General features: G+C 42.8%; 3 protein-coding genes across 5 annotated transcripts in view; 1 reads left to right on the top strand and 2 right to left on the bottom strand.

The window, feature by feature from the left end:
• Positions 1-9347, bottom strand: part of LOC118416552 (membrane-associated guanylate kinase, WW and PDZ domain-containing protein 1-like) — a 77715-nt gene extending 68368 nt beyond the window's left edge. Inside the window, exon 1 of one of the 3 annotated variants that reach the window (XM_035821688.1) lies at positions 8410-9347. In XM_035821688.1, coding sequence (XP_035677581.1) covers positions 8410-8737 — 328 coding nt within the window. In that variant the 5' untranslated portion in view covers positions 8738-9347. The remainder of the gene's footprint in view (positions 1-8409) is intronic. The other 2 variants (XM_035821685.1, XM_035821686.1) reach the window with 2 other exon arrangements.
• On the bottom strand, positions 1805-5234 carry LOC118416554 (serine/arginine repetitive matrix protein 2-like). Its single transcript, XM_035821692.1, has 5 exons — positions 4660-5234; positions 4092-4184; positions 3558-3776; positions 3052-3129; positions 1805-2654 (listed from the first exon to the last, which is right to left on the bottom strand). Exons 1-5 carry the CDS (start codon positions 5021-5023, stop codon positions 1855-1857), a joined length of 1554 nt encoding a protein of 517 aa, XP_035677585.1. The 5' UTR covers positions 5024-5234; the 3' UTR covers positions 1805-1854.
• A 1551-nt stretch (positions 9348-10898) lies between the features above and the next one.
• Positions 10899-13564, top strand: LOC118416194. The gene is made up of 4 exons (XM_035821274.1): positions 10899-10964; positions 11586-11711; positions 12731-12871; positions 13413-13564. The coding sequence occupies exons 2-4, from the start codon at positions 11600-11602 to the stop codon at positions 13562-13564; spliced, it is 405 nt and encodes a 134-aa protein (XP_035677167.1). The 5' UTR covers positions 10899-10964; positions 11586-11599.
• The last annotated feature ends 1198 nt before the right edge of the window (positions 13565-14762 follow it).

The following is a 14762-nucleotide window of genomic DNA, read 5'->3' as shown; positions in this document are numbered from 1 at the left end:
AAAAACTTTATTCTTCTTTACCTTGAGTTACAAAAGTATTCTTACTATGTTTTCTTCGCCCTGAGTTATAAAGATACACTTTGATTTTTGTATAAAAAGGGATGTTTTTGCCTTAATGTATAGAAGTAGACTTTGACATTACATTGCACAAAGTACATAACCCATGTTCTGATCGGTGGTAACATGTGTTATATATCATGTAAGTTAACTATGAATAAAGTTCCTTGCAACAAATTCCCAACGAGGAATACTATATACTAAATACATAAAATAAACTTTACTCTTCTTTACCTAGAGTTACAAAAGTATTCTTACTATGTTTTCTTCGCCCTGAGTTATAAAGATACACTTTGATTTTTGTATAAAAAGGGATGTTTTTGCCTTAATGTATAGAAGTAGACTTTGACATTACATTGCACAAAGTACATAGCCTATGTTCTGATCGGTGGCAACATGTGTTATATATCATGTAAGTTAACTATGAATAAAGTTCCTTGCAACAAATTCCCAACGAGGAATACTATATACTAAATACATAAAATAAACTTTACTCTTCTTTACCTAGAGTTACAAAAGTATTCTTAATGTTTTCTTCGCCCTGAGTTATAAAGATACACTTTGATTTTTGTATAAAAAGGGATGTTTTTGCCTTAATGTATAGAAGTAGACTTTGACATTACATTGCACAAAGTACATAGCCCATGTTCTGATCGGTGGCAACATGTGTTATATATCATGTAAGTTAACTATGAATAAAGTTCCTTGCAACAAATTCCCAACGAGGAATACTATATACTAAATACATAAAATAAACTTTACTCTTAAGTTTCTTTGCCATGGACAAAAAAAACAAAAAGCAAACTAGAAAGGCCGACATTTGCTTGAGAGCAAATACAGCATATTTCAGCCATCTCCCTCATGCAACAATAGGCCTTGAGGTCGTTGACCCCTTTGGCCATTGGAAAATGACCAAAAAAATCCCAAATATATCATTTTAAAGTGGTCCATGCCAAAAATGATACATGGGTCATTTGAATAGATATCTAGAGCACCCCTTCACCAATTTACGGGTCATTAGGTTGTAAATCGAGGGAACAGGAGCCATAAAATCGCAAAATTAAGCATTTTGTTGTACCGTATGGGAAAACGTTTATTGAATTTATGTGCACATAATTGAAGGGCACTTTTATACCAAATTTCAGATCATTTGGTTGTAAAACGAGGCTACAGGAGCCAAAAATGTCATTTTCTGGTCAAAAAATGGCCAAAAATCGCAAAATTAAGTATTTTGTTGTACCGTATGGGAAAACTTTTATTGAATTTATATGCACATAATTGAAGGGCACTTTTATACCAAATTTCAGATCATTTGGTTGTAAAACGAGGCTACAGGAGCCAAAAATGTCCTTTTTGGTTAAAAAAATGGCCAAAAATCGCAAAATTAAGCATTTTGTTGTACCGTATGCCAAAACTGTTATTGAATCTAGGTGAGCATATGATCAAGGCACCTCTGTACCAAATTTCATGTCATTCGGCTGTAATACCAGGGTACAGGAGCCCGAAATATACATAAAAATTGACAAAAACCTCAATAAAATCATTTTAAAGGCAGATATGAAAAAAATGAAAAAAACACCTGGGGGTATTGGCTTACTCTACCTTTGTGCCAAATTTCAAGTCAATCGGTTAAAAAATGGCGGAGTTGATTCGATTTGAAGATTTGACAGGAGAAAGAAAGAAAGAAAGAAACCCTCCGAATACAATATATTTCACCATACCTATGGTATGGCTGAAATATAATAACTCAAAGAAGATAAAACTCTGGTTTACACCTTCGGGTAAACATATGAGGATCTACAGATGAAAGTAGATCAACTCAGAAGCATTCTCCTCACTGGGAGATGCTGTGCGCTCTAAGTTAGAAACGCGGGGGGGCTGAAAACCTGGGGCAGGACTGGGGGGGCGCTGGAAGCCAGAAGCCGAACTCTGGGGGTGCTGAAAACCTGGGGCAGGACTATGGGGGCGCTGGAAGCCAGAAGCCGAACTCTGGGGGTGCTGAAAACCTGGGGCAGGACTATGGGGGCGCTGGAAGCCAGAAGCCGAACTCTGGGGGTGCTGAAAACCTGGGGCAGGACTATGGGGGCGCTGGAAGCCAGAAGCCGAACTCTGGGGGTGCTGAAAACCTGGGGCAGGACTATGGGGGCGCTGGAAGCCAGAAGCCGAACTCTGGGGGTGCTGAAAACCTGGGGCAGGACTATGGGAGCGCTGGAAGCCAGAAGCCGAACTCTGGGGGTGCTGAAAGTTAGCAGCAGAGGGGCGCTGAAAGTCGGATGTAGGGGGACCCTGGAAGGCAGCAGTGGGGGGGTTCTGGTTTGAAGCTGAAGAGTTACCCTGTTGGCCCGGTGCAAATGCGGTCATGAACTGGCCCATCATAGCTACAAACTGCCCCATCATGTTGCTCATGGTCTCCTTCTCATGGTCTTGCTGCATCTTCATGACCCTCAGGTCATGCGCCTTCCAGTCCTCTGCCCTCTTGTTTTCTGCCTCCATGAGTTTTGTGTCCTGGTCTTTATGCACGTTGTGGATTGTTTTCTCTAGTTCAGAGAAGGACGTCTCCAGCCTGGTCTTCCTCTTCCTCTCCTTCTTTGAAAAACCTAGACATAGTAAAAACAAATAAACACTGATTCTACTTGGATGAAGATTTTCTAAACATGAGGCAACCACTAGTCTGGTTTTATTTTCCTACTTTTCTTAAACCTTTAGAAAATGCAAATAAGGAAAAACTGGTAAAGGGTAAAACTTAGGCTTTACAGTAGATTCACCATACATCAACAACCTGCTTGAGGCTTGAGAAGCTATGAAAGTGAGAGCAAGCAAGCAAGAGAGGGAGAGAGATGGAGTGAGAGAGGAGCCTAGGACAGCTCTCTATCATCATTTTTACACCCCCCCCCCCAATTAACTGGAGGTCAAGGTAGGTAATACAATACCTCCGTAAGTATTGTAACAAGCCTGTCTCTTGGAAAACAATGATACATGTAATAGTAAAATCACCTTTCTTCCCATTCTTGTCCTCTTGTCTTGCTGACTTTGGGTTGTTGTCTCCATCTTCTTGTGCTTTCCTCTTTCCACCTATGAATTGTTAACAAAGCAAAGAAAACTACATTATATTAACATATAACACATACACTTAGAGAAAAAAATGTTGAAATATTGATGCTACAACTCGATAATAGTATGACTTTGTAAGTTTGTATGTATGTCATGCCCCAACACAATTTATGGAACAACTAGGCGTAGAGATAAATATACACATATATCTCCATGAAAAAAGAAACCATGGCATTAATTCATAAGAGAACGAACATATGTAGCTGCATAGTAGACATATAACACCTCATTGTGTCTTCTATCAATATTGTATGGCATACAATTTATATGTAGATTGTACAAGCAAATAGTATTATATTCTAGTATTACACTGTGCCTCAGATATACTAAAAAACTACAAAAGTCATTAGAAGTCGTGCCTGTCAGAGTTTAAGGAATCAGCACAGTACCTGTCTGACCAGAGCTGCTGGCACTCGTGGACGTGTCCAGCTGACCAGAGCTGCTGGCACTCGTGGACGTGTCCAGCTGACCAGAGCTGCTGGCACTCGTTGTGGACGTGTCCAGCTGATCGGAGTTGCTGGATTCGTTGCTAGCATTCGTTGTCGACATGTCCAGCTGATTGGAGTTGCTGGATTCGTTGCTAGCATTCACTGTGGACGTGTCCAGATCTATAGAGGAAAGGGGAAGCAGAGAATGAGCAGCACGTACCTCAAGACATAATACACCTGATAAGTAAGACAATGCGTAATTTAAGATTAGAAACAGCATAGTCATGGACCAATTTTTGAATGAATAAATTGACATTAAGTTACCCTAAGCCTTTGAGGAATTATATACTATCTATTTGCAAAAACTTTTTAAAGCTGGGAATATCAAAAGTATCATATATTACGATAGGTTATAAATAGAAATTGTATGCATACATCTTCAATTTGTTTATGGAAAAGTAAAGTAATAATAAAAGGTAAGGAACACACACTGACCTGTGGAAGAATTCAAGGATACATCTGGCTGTGGGGATTCTGTTTGGCTTGGTCCAGGTGACAAGTCTCCATTCCCATCATCCTCATGTGACTCTTGTAATATATGTAAAAATCATGCATTAGGGTTGCATTCTTTGACAACATCAACAATAATATGATAATAATAAAAATGACAGTAACAATGTTTCCCCAGAAAAATACCAATGTCTCCATTTTAGGGTATACACACTCGAAATGTGTGTCATCTATACAATTGTTATAAGACAAAAATAAGACATGAATAGTAATTAACGTTACATTATTTAATATTTATTTTTTATTTATCTGGAAATGTGACAAATACATTTACACAGACTCATTGGCAGCATTTAGCATTGGGTTATGAATATATTCCTGTCTGTGATCATATGACTTTTAAAATATTTTTCTGAATCAGCTATTCCATATAGTTAATGAAGCTAACAAATACACATCACGTGGGGCACCCACCCCTCCAGGAAAAGTGGTGCCCCCCTCCCCAACAAAAACAATTGTCATTACGTAGTAACACCGAAAATTCAAAATTCACCTGTGATTTCGGTCGACTCAAACAGAGAGCTGGGCTCCAGGGCCTCCCTACAGCCGAGGAACTCTTTCAGGGCCTGGTAATGGGGAGGGTCGAGCCGGCCGTTCCCGCTTTTGTGGTTGTGTTGCCACGTTTTTTTGAAGTCGTGCTTCAGGTCACGAATTTTGGTCTTCACCTGGTCGAAGGTGCGGATGATTCCCTCCTCCGCCAGCCTATCCACGATCTTTACGTACGCAAATTTGTTCCGAGGAGTTTCCAACTGCCGGAGCATCTCCTCCTCAGACCATACGCTTATGAGAAAGGCAGTTTCTTCATAGTTCCATGTGCAACGGGATCCGCGGGAGCGCCCAGCATTCCCCTCCGCCATCTTGCTCTCCCGCGCTAATCTGTCGCTGTTCCCGCGTTATATGCTAATGAGCCCGCGTTAACCTGTAGTTATATGCTAATGAGCTTCGCGAATTCGCGGAGCATCTACACGCCCGCCGAACATGTCGGGAACCCCTGCTGAGGTATCGGTAAGGTATCGTTAGATGGCTTACGAATGGTCCGGACCATTCGGGAGAAATTTTCCCGATATAGTAATGGCGATATAGTAGTTGCATCTAGACGCTGAAAAAAAGCTGTCGGCGAGATGTAGTAGGCTCGCCGATATCGGGAAAAACTGTGTGTAGATCGCGCCTAAGTGTTAGACAACTGCCTTACAGGGATTGCAGCTGTTGCCTAGGCAACACAAATCCACACCCTAATTAGGGCGGGACAACCTGAGTGGGATTGACTTACTGCAATGGAAGTGACCTTGGTGAGTGTTAATTAGAACAGCTGGGTTCCACCACAGGGACGATGTGACCTCAGGCAGTAAACAGGCCAGGCTCCGTATAAATGCACCACTGACAGTCGCTGATCAACCAAACCCCCAGGATTCAGCAACAGTTAGGAAACAAATTCCTCTAATTCCAGACTTGCAACGTAGTTAAGAGTCTATTACACGTCCAAATCCTGTAAGAGCACTTTTTGGGTCATATCAAGGCTTGGTTTGATTTATACAATCTGGCTTGCAAGACTGGGCTATCTATCATGCCGCAAGTGCGCTGAGAATTAACCAATAATAAATAATAAATAACAAATGCCTATGCTAATAAACATCTTTCAGCCAGAATCAACTAGAAATGAATGTTGAGTTGGAGATAGCTGCAGTACGTGGCCAAAGATATATGCATATATGTACATGTACCTATAAATCATAATATGACATTAACAAGATGTTGAATATCAAGTCCTTTTTTGGGAGGTGAACTGCACAATACACATACCGGGTATACACGATACAATACATTATAACAAAGGACAAACATTTAAGTGGTGTGTGAGGTTGTGAACCAAAGTTTGTACTGGGTCAAAAACTAAGACCCTGACTCCTTTCATGACCTGGCTACTCTGAGCTATGTGAGCAAAACTGACCAAACATACATGTAACCCTTGGAATTCCCCTTGGAAGTTCCCTATTGCTGTAACAGACCTATAGCTACATCTAGGGTTGGGCATAGACCTTGACAGTAAGGCTGACCAGTGACCACATGATGGGAGACATACCACACTGTTGACATGAACATTGCAGGACAATCACTGTGCACACAGACTGACCCACATTTGACACCAGCAATGGTCCCATGTAACCAGGCTGACTGCAGGACAATACCCCTCTGACAGTGACACTGAATATGTGTGACAGGCTGAAGATGAATCACCCTAAAAACCCATTCCTTCCCACCAGAGCTGCAGACAACCATAAAAGCTGGCTTCAATTTTACCTGCCATTTCAATCAACAAGTAGATGTTGTGCATATTTCTGAAGACATAACAGAAATGTGCTGCCAAGTGCTCTTCTATGTTGACATATTTCCCTGCACCGCCACACTCACCGGCTAAACCATGGCTGTGGGAGAAGTGAAAGGTTAAGACTCAGCTGCATATTTCACAGCCACACCATGCTGGGAAAACATTTCAATGGGAATCACAGACCTAACTAGCAGCTAACGACCAAACGTCTAATTTGTCAGTTAAAACTCTGTACCCTGGCATCAGTACTAACAATGATTGATCCCTTAATTCCTCCCACAGAACAGATTCTTGCCAATAATGGCATCACTGATGGAACCTTTTACAGGTTGGAGGAAACCGAAATAGCACAAGCCAGATTCCTATCAGGTTGCCAATCAAAACAATGCAGTGGAACACCTGGTTCCCATTGCCTTGTCTTACAGTTACACTGCCAAATCTCAACCTATGCCATTTGTTGTCCCAGAAAGATAGGCATCTTCAGCCCAACCACAAGTCAAGAACTGCCATTCAAAACCAAATACAACAGATCTACAACATGCAGTTGTTCCGTCCACTGTTACATGACTGGATATCTAGGACAACTGAAGGTAAGAGCTCAGCAATGAGTCTGGTCATCTGGAAATGCCAGAGGGAAATCCCCCCGGGTGTGTATGTTCTGGTATGGTGTACCGTGTACCCTAGGCCATTCCTACACAGTACATGAACCATTACATGAGTACACCTTTAAAGTTTGTTGGCAACATCCCAACAACCTGCCATAACCCCAATGAATAATAACAGACCATTGAAACAGCACTATTCCTGAGAATGGCACTATGATTAATCATGTGTCACCTTTTCCACTATCAATAAGAACAATGATTTCACAGAATAGTATTTCAAGCATGCAATATGCCTTGAGGCTACTTGCGGAGAAGCTCATTTTATCAAGGAATCTTAACCAATTTCGCCACTCTTTACCAAAGTCCTATACAAAAAAAAAAAAAAACTAACAGTAGCAAAGTTTTCCTTTGAGAAGGATATACTTTAAGCTGTCAACCAAATTTTAACTGTGGTGACTGTATAAAAACTAAAGACAATGTTTTAAAGACAGGGTTCAGAAGACTTTAATTCAGTTTTCTATAATAAGTGATCAAAATAAGATCGGGTCTGTATTCTTTTCAGCTTGTAATCAATTGCAACTTGATTTGTAAAATTTTCTGCAATCTCAGCCACCTTTTCCAGTTAAGTTGTAGGGATTATCATGAGCCCTGGAAGAGTTACTACAGCATCATATTTTGTATTATTTGGCAGCGGTGTCATTTTCGTTGGCACCTGTGGCACTGTCTGTGTGCTACAAGTTGAAGTGCAACCAAGAGCAATGCTCCAACATGTGGCTAGACTACCCGTGATAAGACTGGGTCTGACATTGGCCTCCAAACCTACAGGCAGGGTCAGTTTAAAGGTGTACGGAGGCCCTGTATGGCTTCCACAGCAAATTCTTGTACAAGTATTACCATAAGAACAGGCTGGGTTCAGCTCTGTTCCCTCCCCTACTGGGCAGACAGGAATCTGAGTGGGCGACCTTCAGCACTCTGTAATCACCAGCTATTGAAATCTCTGTCAAGTTCAAACCAAAGCTGGCCCCATGTATGCAGGAGTGGAATGCCTGTGTGCAGATAGCGGCCCAACAATTGGAGTGGTTGTGAAGAGGTGGTGGGCACGGGTGGCCCTCTCTATTCCCACCCTAGGCAAATAACACTTGCCTGCTAACGACACCACCTCGCACACATGCCGTGTGTGCTCTATGCGAGCCCACCAAACAGGCATATCCGATACTATTCTGTGCAGACACGTCCGTGTGTTGTGCCCAACAGACCGATGAAGGGTTTGTTGTGGCTGGACTTACGTTAATGTACAATACAACAGGCTCACCTGGTTTGACAGTTTTCAGAGACACCGGGTCCTTGCTGTCCTTGATTAGCTCCTGGACGTCTTTCAGGGTGAACCCGGCCACTTTTGCCCCATCTACTTCCAGAATGATGTCGTCTGAGTGGAGCTTTCCCGCCCTGTAGACGATTTTGTCGTGTTTAGCCTCCCCAATGAAGGTGAAGAGTGCATTCTCGGCCCCTCCCTTTATTGTGAAGTTGAAGCTACCGTCCTCAGTTCTGGACACGAGGGTGTCCCGTACGCGCTGGTACCAGTGTTTACCTCCCTTCTGCTTCTCCCGCCCGCCCGAACCGGGACGTTTGTTCCTGTTCATCTCGCCGGAATTACCCTACATCGAAGTCGAAGGACAACAACAACAAACTGCGTCGCAAACGGAGCGGAAAATCTGAGGGGAAAAGCGACGGGAAGCGGGACGCCTCCGGGGTCACCTCTTTTCTGTGGAGGTCAGTCACTCGCGAGTAGGAGTTGTTCAAAACAAACCTTAGCAGTCCGTTTTTTCCGCAACACAGCTAAGAAAATGGTACTATTCACGTGCTCCCGTCCTCTAGGAACGCTCAAAGTACAATCGATGATCAAAACAAACTAGCAGAACAGGAAAATCCTATCAAATTCACGAGGATAAAGAAGTTTTACGGTCCCTTGCAACTCTTTTGAAAATCCTCTTGAACACTCGATACGAACGGTCGACGAGGGGCGTCTCTCACTGCACCAGACACGGGAAAAACGCCAACAATGTACTCCCTGGGATGAGGGCGACCCAAAACAATTCTTCCAGCATCATCGGAGTGCAATGCGGACTTCTAATGAAGGGAATTCCAGTCCAAATCCTTCCTCAGGCGAGCAAAATAACTGTTGATCGGCAGCCCAAGCTTTCAGCCACTTAACTAGTACGCATGCAAGAAACGACTCGCGGCTGTCGTATATTGCACATTTACGACAAAAGTCGTAAATCGGCGCGCTCGTAGCCACGACCTCAGTCGGACTAAGTAGGTATTACAACTTGCCATGGGACACTTGTCGATCGTGAAATCTCATTGCATGTACAGTGCACACTGTATTGGAAAAACTCTCATGCGAACATAATAGTCAAAAGTCAATGGAAAAGGTCTCGTAGAATCCAAGGTAGGGGGAGGTGAATCCGAAAAGAGGTAGATAGAGTGCTCCAAAAATTGCAATTTTAAATGTCTCAATGGTAGACTTAGAGAGTTAACGTTAGACCCAGAATATGCTCATGCAGCGATAAAGTAGTCTAACAAATGAACATTGTATGTATGACTCATGATATTCAATATTTTTCAGAGGGATGGTTGTCATCCTAATCACCTGAATCCGCATTCCGTAGCCATTTGAGATTGATTTTTATTCATCCACAGGGAACTTATTGAGCTCAAGGGAATGTCCCCCCCTTAATCATTTTCACAGAAAACTATGATGATCCCAAAAGTTCACTAGCCTTGCAACTTACAACGAACAATTCCACACGACCACCACAATCTGAAACTAACTTGGCTTCCGACGGCGTAAAGTTGGAATCGTTTGAAAGGTCCTTAATGTTACTTGTAATATTACAAACCGCATTGAAAGATTGTGTTTTGCTGCCGAGATATTGTTACAGTGGGGGGTTTAAGTGAGTAAGCATCGCTTATAGTAGCCCGCCCAACATCCGACCGGCCGCAGTCCAATATATAGTCCTAAGGAGGGGCCAGTTACAGCCCTGGACAGCAGAGTTACACAGACTAATCAGAGTCACAGACTAATCAGCAAGCAGCTAAAGAATATCAGCATCTATGCGTTAATAGTACATGGTATCGATAGATGTCACTTAACATGTCTTTCGTTACTTTTCCCATATCTTTGATAACATTATGATTGTGCTCACACTAACCTACTTATATATTGTTGGAATGATTCTGGTATAACCTTCTATGTGAAAGTAAGTCGTTCTGATGCATTTATCCTTTTGTATTATTGAGGTTCTGAACACCAACAGCCACTGACGGTTTGTCACATTTACAGCACAGCGATGTCATCATGCGGATATTGATAGAACTGCAAGCCTGCATGTACTACAGGAAATCTAGCCAGCATCGAGCTAAGTACAGAGGACCGGAGGAAATGTTACACTTTGCATCGTCAGTGTTCTTTAGCTTCCTACCAATCATCTTTGGTAAGCACAAAGTTCGACTTTATCCATCTTATAGCTTACAAAATGGCGTGTGGCCTTTCACAAATATGATACACTCAGGTGTCGTCTGACGTATTAGCAGGGTCACTGAGTCGTCCGACTTGTTTCTCAGAGACTGCGCACAAAATGGTTTATATTGGATGGTTTCTACGCACAGGAAACGACACTTTGCCAGTTTGTACCTCTAGCGAGGGATAACTGTCGCTTTCGACAATCACCAGAGTGGTTTGGAGACACGGTGGCGTTCTAGTGCAAAGCACAGCTCACCATTAGATCGTTTCGAAAAGGAAAAGAGAGCAACACAGTCTGAGCTCATGTCTCGTAGCTGCTGTTTGCTGTGGAAAACGATCACCGGGTAAGTCTATGTCTGTAAACCGATGGAAACCTGATACCATACACCATTCCTTCAGGACTGTATTACATATGTATGGGGCAACTGTAAATCTACATGAAATATCAGCTACTATGCTGCGAATCATTTGGCAGTCAGACGACCAAGGTAACAAATTACAACAGTACAAATCAATTGAAAATTGTTTAGCCATATGAAAAGATTATAGCGATACAAAACATGAAAAACCATGAGATGTATTGTTTTGTTACAAAATCTGAATAAAGTGAAGTTAAGTAAAGGGAAAGTAAAGTAACCATGAGATGCGACGGAAAGCGCACGGCTATTCAGAATAATTGCCTGTAGCACAGATGGAAAACTTTTTGCTGTGTATTTCCAGCTGCCGTGTTGTGCTAGTTCACGTTTCAGGTCACGTTCAGGTGACGTCACCTGGCGGATGAGACACAGACGATACCACCCATCCTGCCTTAAGTCTTGTCACACCACAAACGAGCTCCGCTCAGTCTTTTCACCCTTTCTTTAAACCAGGCTCAACTACGACTGTCCCACGCGAGTACAACTGTAGTCCACAAAAAAGGAATCTACTGTTTACATGTTGTGTCATATTTCCATGATTTTTGGCAGGCTGAAGTTGACTGATGGAGAATACAGAAGTCGATAAGGATTCCCGACTAAAGGAATATTTCGTGGCCGCCGTCAGGACCGGGAACGAGATCGTGTTGGAAGAGCTTCTGAGCAATGGAGTGTCTGGTGGGTCAAATGTTCTATTTTCTTGCGTTGATATTACACTTGCAATATAGAATACGTCCAGGGTTCTCCCCAGAGAGTGGAATAAGGGAGGCCCTCCACTAGATACTCTCAGCCAGCTCCACTATACTATTTTTCAAATTTAGTGTGTTTCTTCCCTATTTTCTTTGTTAGTTTTGCTAAGATTAATGACAATTCACAGATTTTTGTACCAAGTGGCATCACTTTTCCAGTCAGCATTGTCTGCAAAAACTGGTGAATGAGCAATGATCAAAACAATAGTAGTTTTGCCACTTCACAACAAAGGAATAACAACAGTATATTATACTTGTAGTATTTGACACCCTCTGTCATTGCAAAATGAACCCATTTTCATGAAAGTGCAACGCGTTGGTGTGGGTTATTTTTGCCAGCCCCTCCACTATACTAAAAATTTCTGGGGAGAACCCTGACGTCTGTTGTCTTTGAATGTCGACATTTAAATGTCACATTTCCTGTGGGTATCTGTGCGATGACTGGTAATATCATTAATTTTATAAATGTTTGTCACTTGACCGTCTGTTGTGGGCGACGAGAATGAAAGTGCTATGACGGAACAATTAAAAACTGTCGCCGATAGCGCTTCTGTGTTAGTCAATTTATGTGGGTTTTGGTGACGAATGTGGGGAGTAGACAATACGGTAAGAAACAAAACGTTAACAGGGATATTGTACGTTCTACTGGACATCTAGAGGCGTGTGATTTATTCGCTAATTAGTTCGTGCTCGTGTTCAAGGTCAACAGTATTTCCCTCCATCAATGCTAATGAAAGATTAAAGATATTGTAAGCAGCTCACGTTACGGTAACAAAGTATTGATGGAGGGATATACTGTTGCCCTTGAACACCAACTAATTAGCGAATAAATCACAAGCATCTAGATGTCCATTGATCCAGGGAAACGTACAATATCCCTGTTGTTTCTAACCGCAATAATAGGCATATTTCTTTATAGTAGCACATGCTATTTTCCGTTTGGTTCAGCTTTAGACATGGGGAAAATCGATGGACTGTGCTGTGAGGAACACCTGACGATTTCTGGGCACAGTGAAGCGCTGGAAGTAATCCTGAAACACTCTCCTGTTAAAAAGTGGATCAGCGAGTACCACCAGATCCTGAAGAAACGTGAGCTGCATGTCGTTACCACGGGGTGTCTGATACAATTATTTCTCCAAGGCTCTTTCTCCACTGCTGTAAAAGTCTAGATAATTGCTCTCCCTTTGAAAAGTACAAGCTCGTATTCTGTGTGCAACAATCGCATCAGTGGCGTACGTACGGAGAAATTACATAGAGTAAACATGACTGTTTGTCTTTTCAACCAGCGGCAACGACAGCAACAACTTTAAGTGACTTGCAGACAATACGATAAAAGAACTGGTGTCTAACCTAAAGCACAGACTCTATGCCCCTATAATTAGATTTGACGAAATGCACAGTGTTTACTGAAAGAGCAACAAACTGTATATTCAGTGTGTCAAGACAAAACATGGAAAGTCACATGACTGTAACGTTATAACGTTAGAAATTCAACATGTCGTAAGTAATTGAACCAAACTTTTTTTTCACAGATACCAAGATTGACTTCATACGTTAAATTTGTCTGCATATTTACTTTTCAAGTGCAACAGTGTCATTTAAATGACGTTGTTTTTGGCCATTTCCCCAGACAACCCGCGTGAATACTTGATCTGGCAGAAGAAGAACAGCTGCCGCCCGGAGATGACGACCATGAACCACGAACTGGCCAATAGGAAGGCCGCAATGTCACCCCGACCAATCGAATGGGGATGTCCCCCACAAATGTGCACACTCCTCTAGACGAGGGGACACCCCTCGACTTTCAAGGGGATACTCCTCTTGAAATGGGGATGTCCTTCCCTTTATAAGGGGATGCTCCTCCGAAATTGGTATATTCATCGGGCATAGGGGACGTCCCTCCGGCACCCCCGCCGGCCCGTGGAATCGGCCGCTGACCCGACAAATTGCTTCCTAGTTCATCTAAATCACAACATCCGCAAGACTCACATGGCCGGTGCTCCAGCGGTACGTCTTGGCTCTCGAGGTAAGCATGTTTTTGTACCGAAAATTGACGCATGTTGGAAATTAGGATGCCCGACCGACGGAACATCGCTTGTTTCAAGTGTTTAATGGCGTCCATGGCTGGACGCGTCCTCCGAGCTCCTGCATTTACGGCCAAAATAAGAGCTTTACCGCGTGTTTCACCCCGACCAATCGAATGGGGATGTCCCCCACAAATGTGCACACTCCTCTAGACGAGGGGACACCCCTCGACTTTCAAGGGGATACTCCTCTTGAAATGGGGATGTCCTTCCCTTTATAAGGGGATGCTCCTCCGAAATTGGTATATTCATCGGGCATAGGGGACGTCCCTCCGGCACCCCCGCCGGCCCGTGGAATCGGCCGCTGACCCGACAAATTGCTTCCTAGTTCATCTAAATCACAACATCCGCAAGACTCACATGGCCGGTGCTCCAGCGGTACGTCTTGGCTCTCGAGGTAAGCATGTTTTTGTACCGAAAATTGACGCATGTTGGAAATTAGGATGCCCGACCGACGGAACATCGCTTGTTTCAAGTGTTTAATGGCGTCCATGGCTGGACGCGTCCTCCGAGCTCCTGCATTTACGGCCAAAATAAGAGCTTTACCGCGTGTTTGTCGAAACGTAAATTATGCCCACCTCCCCACGTTTTTGCCACTACATACTATACATAGAGTAGTGCTTGTATACATCGGCTTGTTGCTTGGTGTAGCCAAGTACAACGCACATAAGCAGCCGTGTTATAAATTTCCAAACACAACAGGCACATTATTCTCTGAAAAACGTGTTACTAGTAAATAAAATGTCAGCACCATAAATTAAACTGCACATAATCCCACAATTCAAGAAATGAAAAAAAGGCACAACAGAATGAGATACTTGACAATCTATCATTCAATCCATTGTATCTATTGAAATCAAGAGTCAGTTGTATCGGTCAGTAGATATTTCAATTCA

The sequence above is a fragment of the Branchiostoma floridae genome, chromosome 5 (assembly GCF_000003815.2).
Source record: "Branchiostoma floridae strain S238N-H82 chromosome 5, Bfl_VNyyK, whole genome shotgun sequence".
In the NCBI taxonomy this organism is placed as follows: domain Eukaryota; kingdom Metazoa; phylum Chordata; class Leptocardii; order Amphioxiformes; family Branchiostomatidae; genus Branchiostoma; species Branchiostoma floridae.
The sequence above is the reverse complement of the archived record's forward strand: the minus strand, read 5'-3'. Positions and strand labels throughout refer to the sequence as shown.